The following is a 14,915-nucleotide window of genomic DNA, read 5'->3' as shown; positions in this document are numbered from 1 at the left end:
AAAAAAAGGTTATTTGACTATGACACAGGAAGGAGAGCATGTTGCAAACCTGTCACCTAGAGATGACAGCTCAACTATATACTTTGTGGCAGCAGTAAGACCATAACCAAACTATTATTTCCCAGTGACAAAATTCCCATCAATTTCAAAGGGAACAAACTTGGGAGTGGGCTCCTGTTCCTTTTTGTTATAATTATTTTTCAGTTTAGGGAAGAAAAGTCTTCTATATATTTCAATATTTCTGAACACATCTAGAGGCACAAGTAGCTCTGATGCTATAACACTTCCCTCTCACTACTGACATTTAGGTCATCAGCTGTTTCATACAATCTCACCTTTGGCTATAGCACAAAACAAAATCTGTAGGGCATCAAAAGGGGAAGAGAAGCCAGGCTGAAGAGGCCACAGGCAGAGTCCAGGTGCTGGCCAAGAAGCACTCAAGCCCTGGTCATTCTCTTTTTAGATGCACCATTAATAGCAACAAAGCCCTCTCTTCTAAGGCACTCGGCAAAGCCTTTGCCATGACTCAACCAACACCGGTGCCCCACTCCCTCTGTGATTTCTGTCACAGCGCATCTCTGTTGTGCATCAGAACAGAGTTTTACAAGAAAACTCTAAATGAAGAAGATGGTTGTCACCATCCCTGGTAAAAGCATTGCCCAGCCTCTTCTACATTTACTCTCTTTGTCTCTCATTTCTCTTAAATTAGAGCATTTCTTCTAATGGGGGCTTAGGAGAATGTATGTCACTCTGGGATTGCATAAAGAACTGTTACTGGTAGCCTGCCACAATGCAATAATATACATAGTCAAAACAATAAATAAAGAGAAAGACATACAGGTTTTAAATATAGGTTTCCATTAAAAGCATTACAAAGACAACTTTTCTCATTTTGAAGACAAAAGAAAAAATCCACTTCTACTGCAAAAACAAAAAATTTAAAAATCACCCCTTTGCAAGTAACTTTAATGAGGAAAGGTGCAGGGAAGGGAGGGAGAGAGGATTTAGAGAATTAGCAAGTGTTCAAAAGGGCAGACACCCTCCATCTTTGTCATTTTGCAATGGCACCTTCTTCTCATACAGTCAGGTCCAAGAGCCACAGAGTCCTCACGTGGAGGATTTCACCACCTGCTCGTAGGGGGGAGGTGGCGTGTTGCAGTAGGAAGGTGGGGGTGGATAAACTGGGTTCCCTTGGGGGGAATTGGGCTGGACGTGGAAAGCCATAGCCATGGGATTCATCCCAGGTCCACCTGGATCTGTGTAATACGGCACCCCAGGTTGTTGTGACCCTGAAAGAAAAAAAAAAAAAAAAAAAAAAAAGGAGAGAAAAGGTATCAACAACAGCAGCAGCAGCAGACAGCAGTCGTGCCCTTCCAAGGACAAGAGAGAAGGTCTGCCTGCACTCTGCCCTGCATGGAAGCCATACACAGCAGGTTTTACCTGGAGCCTAGGACATGTGGCCAAGGCAACACTCAAAGGTTGCCTCTGTTTCAAGGCTGGCTGCTTACAGAAAACATAAAATACCTCAAAGTGTTCATCAGAGCAAGGACAAGGAGCCATGTTTGTCCCACTCCAGAGGAAACCCAGACTTGCAGGACAGCACGCTACATTCACTTGTGGAGTTTTCCCCAAAAGGAAGTCTCAATTTTGCACATAATAGAAAGAAACTTAGTGAGACCAAGGACATTGCTGCCCCAACCAACCATCATTTGAAAGGGAGACAGCGAGTCCTGCTCAGTTCTCTGGGCAGAAAAGCTGTCGTGCCCACATAAAGGAGAGGTTCAGAGACCCCAATGAATACAGGAGTTTCCCTTGCAGCCCCTGACTCAGGTGTAAAATTTTACAAGACACACAGAACTGCACAGATTGTTTTGTAACATACTGGATTAGTCTGCATTTCAGAGTATATCTCAAATAGAAAACTTCCCTTTGGGGTAGGATATGGCTAAGGAGTAAACATGTGTGACACAAAAAAAAACAAGTCCAGCTGAAGCCAATTAAGGCTTGCTAACACGATGGGACAAGATTGTTTAGTACAGATTAAATTTAGGAAATGAAATTGGAGCCTGCAGGGACAAGGAAACTTACAATCAAATGAAAAATTCCTAATCATGACACTTGAAGAGTTACAGAGGCGGTCACCATGAAGAATAACACAAGCAGCGTGTAACCTCCCTTGGGTATCACAAGGGGCAGTGGAACACTACTCACACAATTTCAGCTATTAAAGTTACTAGTGCCTCTCTCTGAATAGGTAAACTAGTGTCCTTTTCTCTCTCTCTGCCTCTCTCTTTAAATAAGGCTGGACTCAAACAAAAAAAAAAATCACGACTGAGCAACAGGTTTTCTCCTTTTGGTGCTGCTCTGTTTTTCCTGTAATGAAACAGCCTCTAAGGGATTTTCCATTTAGTCATTCATTTCCATGAATTAGTGACTCCAGGATTCAGTATCACCGTAGAAGGAATATAGGCGTCCAGAGCTTTAGGCATCCTTTAGTACTTTAACAGTCAGGAAGGATCCATAGAGCAACTCAAAAATATGTTCTTAGAACATTAAGAAGAGATGGGTCAAGTCACAATTCAAATATTCACAGTCTGGGGTGTCTGGCCCTGAAGTTTTACTTGGACACTCACGAGCACAGAGGAAAGAAAGCAGATCAGGAACATGGCTGTTTCCTTCTTAATAACACAAGAAATTTTTCCTTTTGCATATCTGAGGAAACAGGGTTGCTCCATGGCCTCGCTTCCTCTGCTGTGGTGATGAGAATTATTTGTTCTGCTTCAGCTGAGTATTAACACCCGGCTGGCTGCAGAAAGAGTGCCAGGCTGGGAGCGGGCTCCAAGTCTTCCTTCTCCAAAGTTTGCGCCAATATTCACTTATCTAGCCAGGGTCTCTTTTCTTAAGCATTTTTAACATAAAGTTAAATCTTGCTCGGCTCTGCATTTCTGTAGTTTCCATCAACACAGGGAAACAAGAGATGTAAGGCAGCTCATTGCAGTTTGCTGTTTAGGAAAATGGCTGGTTTTGTTAAAGCTTCCTTGTATTATAGAATTTTGAGGGTGAGTGTGGAAATCATTCCTTTAAAATATTTTTCCAGTTCATTAAATCCAACAGAAAACAACATCTAGGTACCAATTTATTTGCAGGATCAGCTCATAAGTACTTGTTATGGGTCTACAAAAGGGATCCAACCCTTCCTAGGGCCTAAAACGCTGGTTTTGTGCAACGTAGGCCAGGGCTGAAGTGAAAGACACCACTAGGTCTGCAAACTGCAGTTTGTAGGTGAGGTGTTCGATCCACTTGCCCAGTCAGGCCCACAAAGAAAGCACTGCCAGCCCCGGGGCTGACGCTGGGATGGCAGAAGATGTTGCAGTTGCATCTACAGGAAGGGATGGCCAAGGAGCTGCGCTTCAAGGGCTCCAGCTCTACAGGGCACTGGCTACTGCTGCAAAATCTGGAAGAGGAGCTAGAGAAAAATCAAAACTTGGTCAACTACTAATTCCCATTGCTTTTGCAGTTGAACTTTCTCTCTTTCCTACTGCAGCATGCTCTGCTGCCCTCCCAGCAGGCCAGGCAGGCAAGCACGCCATCTTTCCACTCCTCTGGGGAGAAGTTCTGCATCTGCCCCATAGAAACACAAAAAAGGAGGCCACGAAGTAAGGGCACCCAGCACCTCACAGCCCTAGTGGTGGCTGCTCATGACAGAGGCAACGAGAAGGTACAGGAACTCAGAAAAGGCAGGAGAGAAAGACAGAGAGAAACTGGGAAAGCACTTGGAACTGCTGAAAGACTGGCTGAAAGTTCAACAAAACACATAGAAAAAAGGATTGCAGTGAGATTAGCTCAGACCTCAAGGTTTGAAAAGTAGTAATAACAATCCAAAAGCAGGTGGCATAAGTAGGCTGTCAAAGGGCCTAAGCTTGTTTATACTTGCCCACAACTTGTGTTCCATGAGGTGTCATGAAAAACTAAAGCCGTGTTCTAAAATTAAGTCTAGTATTTGCTCATCTAGCTGCAAAGCACTCCTTGTTTACATAACCTTGGGGTTATTTTTCAGGCCTAAAAATATGGTTTAGTTAGTTTGGTTGCCCCCCACACACACACACACACCGTCAACCCTCCACTCTGCAAAAATGTGTGTTCAATAAAGCAGAAAAAAAAGGATGCAGAATGGAAACTCTAGGCCTTAAAAAAAACAACAACAACAAAAACTAAGTTTAAGAAAAAAAACAGGGTGAGTAAAATGTTAGTTTGTGCCTGTAACAGCTATTTATCTATCCATTTAGACCTGGGAGAGTGAGAGAAGAACACAGGCCTATAAGCACATGCTTAAGGATGCAAAACCCAGTGTTTTCAAAGTGTGTACAAAGCAGGCAGGTGAGCAGTAGCAGGCTTGACAGGGTGGACAGCCTGAATGCTGCATCCCTGTGCAACACACTTCCAGTCAGAGCTAACGGCAATATTTTTTATGACACCTTTTCTAAGGAGGTTGTCTCGAGGCAGCCAAAATATTGCACAGAGCTGTAATGATTCGGAAAATGATTTCTGACAGAGAAGTTTGAGGCAGCAAACTTTAAGCGATCCCCCTTTTCAATCTGAAATATTCAGTTTTATTTCCACTGCCAAAGCAGTACAAAACAAAAACAAATTGCCAATTCCTGAAAAGTTGCCAGAAAATGTAATTATACTCTGGCTCGAGCTCTCTATAATACAACGTGTGACTAAATGACAGCACAGGAAAAGTGTCCATGTATCAAGCGTGCATGCATGCATGTGTTTCCACAGGCACATGTTAGCCCTGGTTCATGCAATCAGGAGAGTGGATAAGAGTGTCTCAGTCTGGACTTGCTGAGACAAGGAAAAGACAAGCACCTGAGTGTACACTCAGACATATTCTCAGCGCCGCAAGCCTTCCAACTAGACACAGCTGGATTCAAAATGCTCTCATAAAGCACAAATATCTTCTGCTTACAGGTGAGTCCAAGTCCACAAGATTCTCCAGGTTGGGACTATCTAACAGCCAGTGGCTAAGAAATAAGAAACTTAGAAAACAGCGTTGCCAGAGGACTCCTCACTCTGTAGGTCCTCACTGATGCTCACTGTCACCACTGACCAGAGAGCAATCAGACTGATAACTCAGGGAGAAGGGCCACTTCACTGCAGCAAAAAATACAGCACAGAATATGAAAGGCAAATCAAAAAGAAAAGACTTGCAATAAACTATGCTGTGGAAGGAAAATGTTAGGCTTTCCTTCACCTCTGCCAAATGGTATCAACTATACTTAAAATTCTTTCTTCAAATTATTCACAAGAAGAAAACATCATTGTTCATTTCGGATACCTATCATTTTGTCAACACTGCAAAGTGAGTGTCTTCTATTTTTCTTCCATTCACTGATATATATCTCTAAAGATATTAGGAACGCAAGGGAAGGGAACTATCCTGTTATCCTGGGTCTCAAAAATACTGTTTTATGCTGCTGCTGAATTATATTGTCTCGACAGCAGAATTTTGTTCATCAGAGGAGGCGGCTGCATGGTTTAGTGCGGTACCTTTCCTTTCCTCAGTCCCACAGTTTAAAAAAAAAAAAAAATCCCTTTTTTAATGCCTTGGCATATATAAGATATTAGAAAAACTTGTATAATGAGCAGTCTCTGACCTGAAGCAGTGTTGACTGGTTGTCTGGTGTAAGACACGTTAAAAGTAGGTTCTTCTACTAGTGGAGGAGGGTACATCCGCCTTCGGATGAAGAAGCCAGCTCCACAACAGAACAAAACTCCCATCATCAAAAGGAACCTAGGCAAAGAGAAGAGGGAAGTCAAACCCCACCTGCATTCAGGCAGCTCTCAACCCGAGATTGTTCATCATGAGAAACTCAGAATACTATCCATCAACCATCAGCCTCACTATGATTTTTAGCAGGGTTTCTTAAATAGGTTGCTGCTGGACAGCAGGCCTATGTCATTTGAGATAGCCACATCTTGGGGCACTTATGGACATTTCTCTATCAATTAGTATCATAGTCCAATGTTTTTTGACATGGAAAATACAATCCTGAAACTGAAATGCCCTTGAACTTTTGGAAAATTCAGGTTCATATTTGACCTTTGCCACTGGACTGGTGAACTGAAATTCCAGGTCCAGTTTACTGTTTAATATTGTGTGTCTTGGACACAAGTCCAGCTCCTATAGCATCTTGATGGGTCAGCAGGTTTGCCTGGGACTGGCTGTGCAAAGAGGAATGCTATTCTGCAGTTGCTCTTAAAGAAAGATTTCTGGATGTTCTTAAATGAGTAACACTAATTCTGTCTCCCATGGGAAATATTATAGCTGACATTTAAGCTCAAGCCAGGAGACTGAAACATTCAGCACTGAAGATCACAGGTTTTGCTTTGTGCTTTCTAGACAGGATACACATTCTCAAGGAAAAGAACATTATTTTGTTTCAGCTCTTTTCCTTTCAGCTCCTTTTCCAACCTGACTAAACTTCATTCACCATGCCCTTGCACTTGTTCAGTGGAGACATGCACTTGCAGCAAGAGTGCATCAGGAGATTTTGTTCTTAGAAGTATTTTCCACTGAGTTTTCTTGATTAGTTATCAGACATGGTAGTGACTGATGCAAGCTCTTCTAAACCCAACTGGGATGCTAGCATTTTCTTGCCTAGTGCCAATGGCTCTTCTGCCTATAACTGTCACCTCTTTTTCTTTCTTTCAGGGCCCTTTCCTGGAGGACAAGGAACAACTGGGATCCTTTGGAAGCATTTTTTTTTTTCCTCCTCCACCTAAGCTGGCCAGAGGCAAGCCTGCACACAGTGCTTTTTTCCTCCGGAGCATTCCCAGATGACTGAGACTGATAAAGTGACACTGCATGGCAGTGATAGGTATATTATGTAAAGGGTCAAAATTCCGTTCTTGCTTCAACAATGGAAATGAGAGCAGAATGAGGTTCTCTTTCTCTAAGCCAAAATTAATACATTCCTTTTTGGCAGCGTTCCTGGAAAGGATTTGTTCTGAACAGCAAAACAGAGATTTACAACGTCACCCTAGGGGTTCAGACGCAGAACTCCTAGTTATATCAGTAAGGATTGTACACCAAAATCCCACAGGCAGCTTTGAGAAATCTCTGTATTATAGTATGTATAAGGCTTCTGTTTTTCAATGTTTATTCATTCCAATTTTGAATGCTTTTTTTTTTAAACAATCTTTAAATYCTACATAAAAATACTTAAAATCAGGTTTTCTAGAGAGCTTTTGCTTTCTCTAATAATGAGGTTTTATTCAGGTGCTTTCTTAAATTCCTCTCTAAAAAGAATTTACCTTATTTTTTCATTATACATAAAAAAGTGATTAGTTTAAGCTTTATCCAGATTACTGAGCTGCTGGTTTCACGAGCTCAAATCTTTCTGCCTTCTTTTCCTTTGCTGTCATCTCCAGTGAAATCCTCATAGTCATAGATGTACCCTTCCTTTTTAATTGAAGCTTCAATTCATCTGGCAAGACTGTCTTAAACTCTGCATAAATGTACAATCCTCCTTACACAAACCTCTTTTAAAATGGAGGGCCTGCAAAAATGAGCAATGCTGCCACTCGGTAGTAGTTGTGACAGGTATGAGGAACTGAGTAAATTTAGATAAAAGTTAGAACCACTGCCTGTACAAACCAACAGAATGGGGAAACAGGGAAGGTCAACCTGAGCTGAGTAATCTCCTTTTCCAGTGTTTTCTCACTGCTTATTGAATAAACACTTTTTTGCTATTGGGATGGGGGTTGGGCAACAGGAGGTTGCTAAAACCCGAAGTCCTGCATTTTACCTGTGCACATGCATTACCACTTACTTGCACCTACTCTACTTTAGAATACTTGGGCAGAAAATACCTTGCTTCAAATCCTATAAACAGGACAAGAGTAGGACACCATGAACATAAAATTCCAAAATGTTGTGACGTACCAAAAATACCATAGTCGCTGGATAGAGAGAGCTCTTACGCAGCATCTTGAACCACAGCAATCTTCATAGGAGCGACATCTGCACAGAAATAAAGGAAAAAAGGACACTAGGGGAGTGTTTGCCACTCAAAGTAAAATTGCATCACATCAGAATCTGGGTCCACATGGGGATATCAACTCAACAGTAACATTTTGGACAAATCCAGTTGTTTCAAACTGACACCACAGAAACTAAACACGGGTGCAGAGGAATCCCCAAGCCTGTTGCCGCCAGCCCCGCTGCCAGAGGCTAAATGTACAACATCCTTGTAAAACTGGATGGCAAGACCTGAAATTGTTGCCCAGGTGGCATAACGCACAGCTGGGATTCCTAAGGATTGGCACCGCTGCTAATTTAGGACTCTGAAGAAGCGAACATCCAAGACGGTAACCCCCAGCCTAATCTGCTTTGACATGCACTAGTTGTACCCTGTTGATTTTCCTGGAGTTGCTTCTGACTTAGGAAGTTGTAGGAAGTTGTAGGAAGAGGAAACAATCAACACATCAACCACCAATACAACTACTCAACCACCACTGTGCACTTAAACTTGCACGACAGCCCTATCCCTCAATTTCCTTATATACCCACTTTCTGGGACTATTACCCAGTACCAGATCCTATAGTCATCACCAGGAATAAAAGTCAAACTAAACCGAGTAAGAACAGACCACTTGGCCAGATAAAACTGTCAGCTCATGTACGTATCCATGGTACAGCTCTATCACTACTCAGAAACTTTTTTTTATATGTTATTGAAACTGCTTCTCTATATAATTCCTTTAAAATTACCTCAAAAAGATTGAATATAGTGTTTAATTCCATATAACAGAACATGTTATAAAGGAAAACAATATTACTGTGTTTTATTTCACAGTAAATGAACAGTGCAGACATCAAACATGAACCATTTGGGGTTTGTAATTGTAAGACAATTACAAGGTCAAAATTACCAGATAGCTCATTCTTTGCAAACTGGCAGCTTCCAGGGGAAACAGAGAAAACTTAATGTGCACTATTATTTGCAAATTTAATAGCATTTATGCTTCTCAGACTAACTTCAAAAGGGAAGGAAAATCAATAGAGCTCCTTTCCACTCTTTAATAAAACTAAGAAGAAAAATAAATAAAACAAATAGGAAAAAAATAATTTTCTAGCATTTATATCTGCTAGAGTTCATACCATTATAATGAACATCGATATACTTTGTATTTACTTCTTCCCCTATTCATATGTCTATGGATATATTAACATTATTTTATATGAATACACATAAAATAATAATAAGATATACCTTTGGATTCTCCATCATGATTTTTCTGGTAGTGGACTGCAACTGCCAAAAATTCCCATTATTTAAACTTTCCTCCACAAATGCATTTCAAATTAATATTTTACACAGAAAAAAACAGCTTTAAGAATATTATAGCACCAGCCTTTGAAAGTACAAGGTACAGTTTCACTAAAACTAAAGCCAGCACATAGGCTAACAGCAACGTCTGAACAATTTCTATGGTAACGGCCATTTCCCACACCAATGAAACATGCTACGTGTTTAGTCGGAAAAGGACAGAGGTAACACAGAAACTACAGTATGTGACAGACTTTCCTCTTAGATGGAAACAGTCAGATTCAGATTCACAGAGCAGAAGAAAAGAGAGGGTTATCACAACTGGATCAATCTTTTTTAAGGAGGTTTACTTCAGTATGCTCAAGACCCACCTTTAATTAAGCATCTGGTTTTGGAAAACTTGCCCAACTGCTTAACTGTACTCCCATATTTGTGTACAAAGTTAAAAAAAATCAATTGGTTAATTGTACGGGCAGTTACACATTTACATGCTCGGTTAACAAGCCTGCACTCACAAAATATGTCAAGTCACCCAGGCTTCAGCCTCTAATTGGGGTCAGAGGAAGATGCTCAACGGATAACATAATCAGCCATTTTGCAAGTGAAAACAGTGTGCACCCTTCTGTTGACAAGAAGGCAGGATTTCTTTAATTAAGCCAGAGCATCTGATCAGCATGGCAAGGTCCGCTGATACATTCAGGCATGAGTGAAAGGCCAAAAGTGAAAATGCCCACTGGGCTGACCCGTAACCCAGGAGCCTCCCCATCTCCAACCTTTCTTCTTTAAAGCTTGCCAGGATCCTAACAACTGCTCATGTGGGAGCTCCRATCTGGGAAAGGCAGGGAAGGAGTTCCTGACTTCACTAGGGGACTGCCCCCTGATAGCCCTTCTCGAGGCAACTAAGGACAGAAAATAGAAGGATTTCAGGCACATCAGCATTTTTCTCTCTCTCCTTCCCCATGCTGGCCCTTTCAGCACCACCCAGCTCCACCTACACCTCACCCTGTCCTGGGACAGGGAGCTGATGCACCAGGCAGGCATCTGGACCCTGCTCTACTGTCCAACTTGAAAGCCCCAAAGTTCTCTCCCAGATCAAGCCCCAAGAGCTTAACTTTTATTAGACTCCAACTAAAATACAGAGCCTATGGAGAATATGCATATTCCCCCCCTCCCCTTCTCTTGCCTTGCTTATTTTGCATGTTTTCTCTAGAGTAAGAAGGGATGGGGGAAGGCTATTTTAAAATATATAATTCTGGTCACTGAAACCATCCAAATTAAAACAGTATCTCTATGATGACTGTAGTACCTGAATTTACTTTTTATTTTTAATCTTTAAGTTGCCTAGGCTTTAAGTCAGCAGCATTTTTAAAGCCTCCATGGGTTAGATTTTCTGTCTACAAAGGAGGACTAAAGTATGAACTGCAAGACAGAAAGGCTCAACTGATGAATGCTTTTGAAGCTCTTGAGACCACTTCATGGGAAACAAAAAAGGTCAACAAACAGAAGTTTTGTCTCCTACACAGATGATTGCACTTTAACATGGCTGTAAACAAAGATGCAAAAGATTGAGCAGTCTCTCTCTAGGGGTCTGTTTAGAGAAGCTCCATTTTACAGTAGCCACAGAGCATCGAGGGGCAACTCATCCAAGGCTAATGACTGCATCTCCTGGGTGAACCTCAGAAGCTCATCCAGTATCATGACCTAGAAGGAAATCCCTGCAAGATCTCATATCAGAAACACTTTCACTTTCTACCCACAGTATTAAATGGGTGCTTGGCTTTGTGTGTGCACGTGTGCGTTGTACATATGTATGTGTATATAGGAGCCCTGAGCCAAGAATGATACCATGATAACCATGTGCTAACTGTATTTCCCACCAGTAATGCCAAAAAAGCCTGGAAGAACAAATGGCCAGTTTGCTGATACTTCTGTTAGGATATTGTGGAAGCTTTGCTAGTCTTTTGTTCTTGTTTGAACAAAAAAATAACACTGAACTTCTGCCAACATCGATCCTAATTACAACAAAATTAACTTACTTACACAAGCCATATTTATTAGTGGGCAAAAGAAGACAATAAAATCAGCTTATTAATGGAGCATTACACAAGTTTAAGCATAATCTATCTTTGATGTACTCTCTCTTACTTCCTGACAATAAAACCCTGCAGAATTAAGACCCTGGTTCAGAAAAAAAACAGTTAAGCATACACACATATATTTACCGAATTGATATACATGTTCTTAAAGTTACACTTTCGCATTGGCTCTGCTTAAAAGGGAAGCCCTGTTCTACCTGTTGTTGTGCCCAATACCAGAGAACCTTCCCTGTGTCAATCCCAGCAGTTACCCTACGCAGCCCCCCTGAAATGTCTGGCTACTTCACATTCAGGGTGAAAACCTTGCTTTGAGGCAGGTTTATCTGAGGAAGAGTTGTTTGAAATTAAAAAAAAAAACAAAACAAAACAAAAAACACCACTTTGTCAGGTTTTGTTTTTGTCTTTCTTCAGTTGGACATGGCAGTTATTAAAATTGATCTATACTGGATTGAGCTCACCTCCTACAAAAGACTATTCTGAAGCCAATTCCCCTCTTTCACACATTAATGCTGATCCTGAGATCTGCATTTCCCTAGGGCAATGGCTGTGGCTGCTTGCTTCACAGAACAAAATTTCACCCATGATGTAGAATAAAGCATGATCCATTAGTTGCTTTGCTAATCTACAACTTCATCATTATCAATTTTAAAAAACTTTCCACAAGGTGATTTATGATTTAGCAGGTACAGCTTTTCATTCGTAATTCATAGGAGTTAAATGAATGCATCTACATGTCCAACTACATGTACTGCTAGCACAGCAAAGTACTGCTGTGTCAGAGACCAGAGGTGCACTGTGTGCCACATCACGGCTACAAGTCAAACCCAACAAAGCTTTTTGTACAGGTCCTCACTTAAATACTGAAGTTGAACTTTCCTTAACGAACAAGCAAAGCCCAAAGTATCAGATGAAGGGTATGAGGTATGACCCCATTAAAAAAAAACATATTTACATGTGTTCTGTGGGTAACAACTGCTCAATGAAACAGGCCAGAAGTGCTTTTCCATTTATATTTGCACCTACACAGCTGAACAAGTCCCTTCTTAGCAGATTTGATGCAGGAAAGAACTGCATCTAAAAATAAATTCCCTGATTGGTACTTGCTGGAAACTGGAGAAKTTAAAGAGATAAAGCAAGGATTACAGTCTTCAGTAGACTGTATGGCAATAGCAGTCTGACAATGTTCCCTGTCCTCACCCAACGTGGGTATTTCCCATCAATACCGTCCATTTGAAATGCAGACTGCAGTATTCTTAGTTTTCCCCTCTGGACTGTTTACATCATATGTACCAAATCCTGATTTAACATTTAAGATGTTTGATCAACAATGTCTTTTGGAAGAGTAAAACAAAAAATAAATTATTAATCCATACAAAGTGATAGAAATGCTGCTGTAGACACAGGGACAGAGGGAGGAGGGAGGAAAAAAAAACCCTACAACAACCAAAACTCTTTTTGGAACAGTAAATCGCACAATTTCTAACCAGTGTCCTGTGGACAAGCCTAATCTTAATTCCCCAAAAGACTGCATGCCAGTGATAGATGAAATGATTGCTGCATGTTGCAAATTGGGATTCATTGGAACACAAGAAGCACTGGCAGTTTTCAAAGCGTGTGTGTGTGCAGAGGGCAGGAAGTTATTAAGTTTAAAGAAAGGGGAAGTTAGCAATAGACTGAAACTAAGAACGGAAGAGAAAGATTTTGGGGGAATGGCTAGGAGCATCTATGAAACAGGCTCCCAGATGGAGCAAAGAAAGTCCCAGCTGCCGTCCTAAAACTGGCATGGACGAAACACTAGGAAACGGACCACAAGTGCTGGCAAAGAACTGGAAGGGCCAAGCTCCTGAGCCTGGGTCACATCTAGGCAGCCTCCACAGTCACACCACTGCCACTAAGCCCTTGAAGCCAAAAGGCTCAGGTCTGCTACTACTAAACAGATGAAGGCAGGCAGTTAAGCGTATGTGTGTGCGCGGACACGTGTGTATTGATTTGCTTAAAGGACAAAAAAAAAAAGTTACATTAAAAAAGAAAAAACAAATGAGATTTAATCTGCTTGCAACTCAGCTGCCAGTATGCAGTTATGCTAAATAGAGATGAGCCACGGAACAAAAAGAAAAACAAGGCAGGCAAACACCACAGAGTGACTAGCAAAAACTGTTCTGATCAAGGTTAGAGGATTGGATGTGCTGTGAATGAGGAGTAAGGCCACTGAACTCAACAGGAGTACTCTGCTATAAAAACCCAAGTTAGACTTTAACAATAAGGATGGGGAAAGAGGATCAATAGAAGGTATACCGAATAACTGAAAGAGACAGAATTATTCTTCTACAAAGTTTTTTCACCACTGGTTAGTTCATTTCAGGCCATTCTGGATGTTACTCAGTGCATTTCTGTCTCTCAATAAAAAGTAGTTTTTGAAGGGAAGCCATTGCCTATACATTGCCCTTAGCCCTGTGCAAGGAATGATCCAGTTCACTGGGGACGTGGGGAAGACAACCAGACAAGTGGAGGAGCTTAACAGTACCAGCACTGTGGAGGAGTTATCCCAAGGAATCCATTTTGCTACAGCAGCCCACATGGACATGAACATGGGAATTGCTGAGTACACTCAGCAATGCAGAGTCCGGTTCTGATGTCAGGAGTCCTACCTAAGTAACTCTGTCAGCAGCAAGTACCCCAGTGGTTTAATCTCTTTCTAGAAAGATACCACAAAACAAAGGCTGTATCCCTCCCCTGGCATTGACTGAAATGCCCGAGGGGCAGTATCACAGGCAGGGTCTTTGGCTGGTGGAGCAAAGCAGCTCCCAGGCATGACTGCCTACATGGCCCGATTTTCAGGAGGTACATGACTCCGTTGCGGTTATCTGCAGGCAGAGGTTCCCAGAGCCCAAAACTGTCCAGTTCGAGCATGCTTACACACGCACTCCACACAAACGTATCACAGATAAGATACCTTTGACTAAGAATGATCTATTAATGGTTTTCATCTTTCCATATGTAGGCTAATTCTGAAGAAAGGAGAATCAAGATCTCTAAGGGCTCACAGAAGCTTATTACAATTACAGCTACATTCATGCAAAGGCGTGCACCTCTTCCGGTGAATTTTAGGGGCGCAGAAATTGAAAAAGAATGAAAATCATGGGTTCAGTAGATAAGAGCAACAGTCTGGATACTCCTCTGTCAGTAATCAGCTTTGCTTGGACAAGTCACCTCTGTGTTTCTCTTCTCTTCTTATACATAGCAAAGGTCCTCTTTCAACACATGCAAGAACAATGCCTTACAAAATGGAGCCCTGATTTTGGCTCCCGTAACAGACTTAATTAAATATATGCAATGAATATAACTGCTTCATAGCTGAATGYAGCTGTGACCTCAGTGGAACATCTGCACCCGAAAGTAAAACAGTATCTCTGATACCCAGGAGACCACTAGAGATAAGTTACCCAGGTACTTGATAAATCAGCCAGCTCATAACCATCTA

The 14,915-nt window shown here is 41.5% G+C and overlaps 1 protein-coding gene across 1 annotated transcript in view; it reads right to left on the bottom strand.

Annotated features, from left to right (window-relative positions):
* Positions 1-821: 821 nt before the first annotated feature.
* The window catches only part of VOPP1 (VOPP1, WBP1/VOPP1 family member), a 69,205-nt gene continuing 55,111 nt past the window's right edge, over positions 822-14,915 (bottom strand). The window contains exons 3-5 of the mRNA XM_026075290.1: positions 7,952-8,029; positions 5,661-5,797; positions 822-1,289 (exon numbers count right to left, since the gene is read on the bottom strand). Of these exons, the coding sequence (XP_025931075.1) occupies positions 1,108-1,289; positions 5,661-5,797; positions 7,952-8,029 (397 nt within the window). The 3' untranslated portion in view covers positions 822-1,107. The remainder of the gene's footprint in view (positions 1,290-5,660; positions 5,798-7,951; positions 8,030-14,915) is intronic.

The sequence above is a fragment of the Apteryx rowi genome, unplaced genomic scaffold (assembly GCF_003343035.1).
Source record: "Apteryx rowi isolate R43461 unplaced genomic scaffold, aptRow1 scaffold_400, whole genome shotgun sequence".
Taxonomy (NCBI): Eukaryota; Metazoa; Chordata; class Aves; order Apterygiformes; family Apterygidae; genus Apteryx; species Apteryx rowi.
The sequence above is the reverse complement of the archived record's forward strand: the minus strand, read 5'-3'. Positions and strand labels throughout refer to the sequence as shown.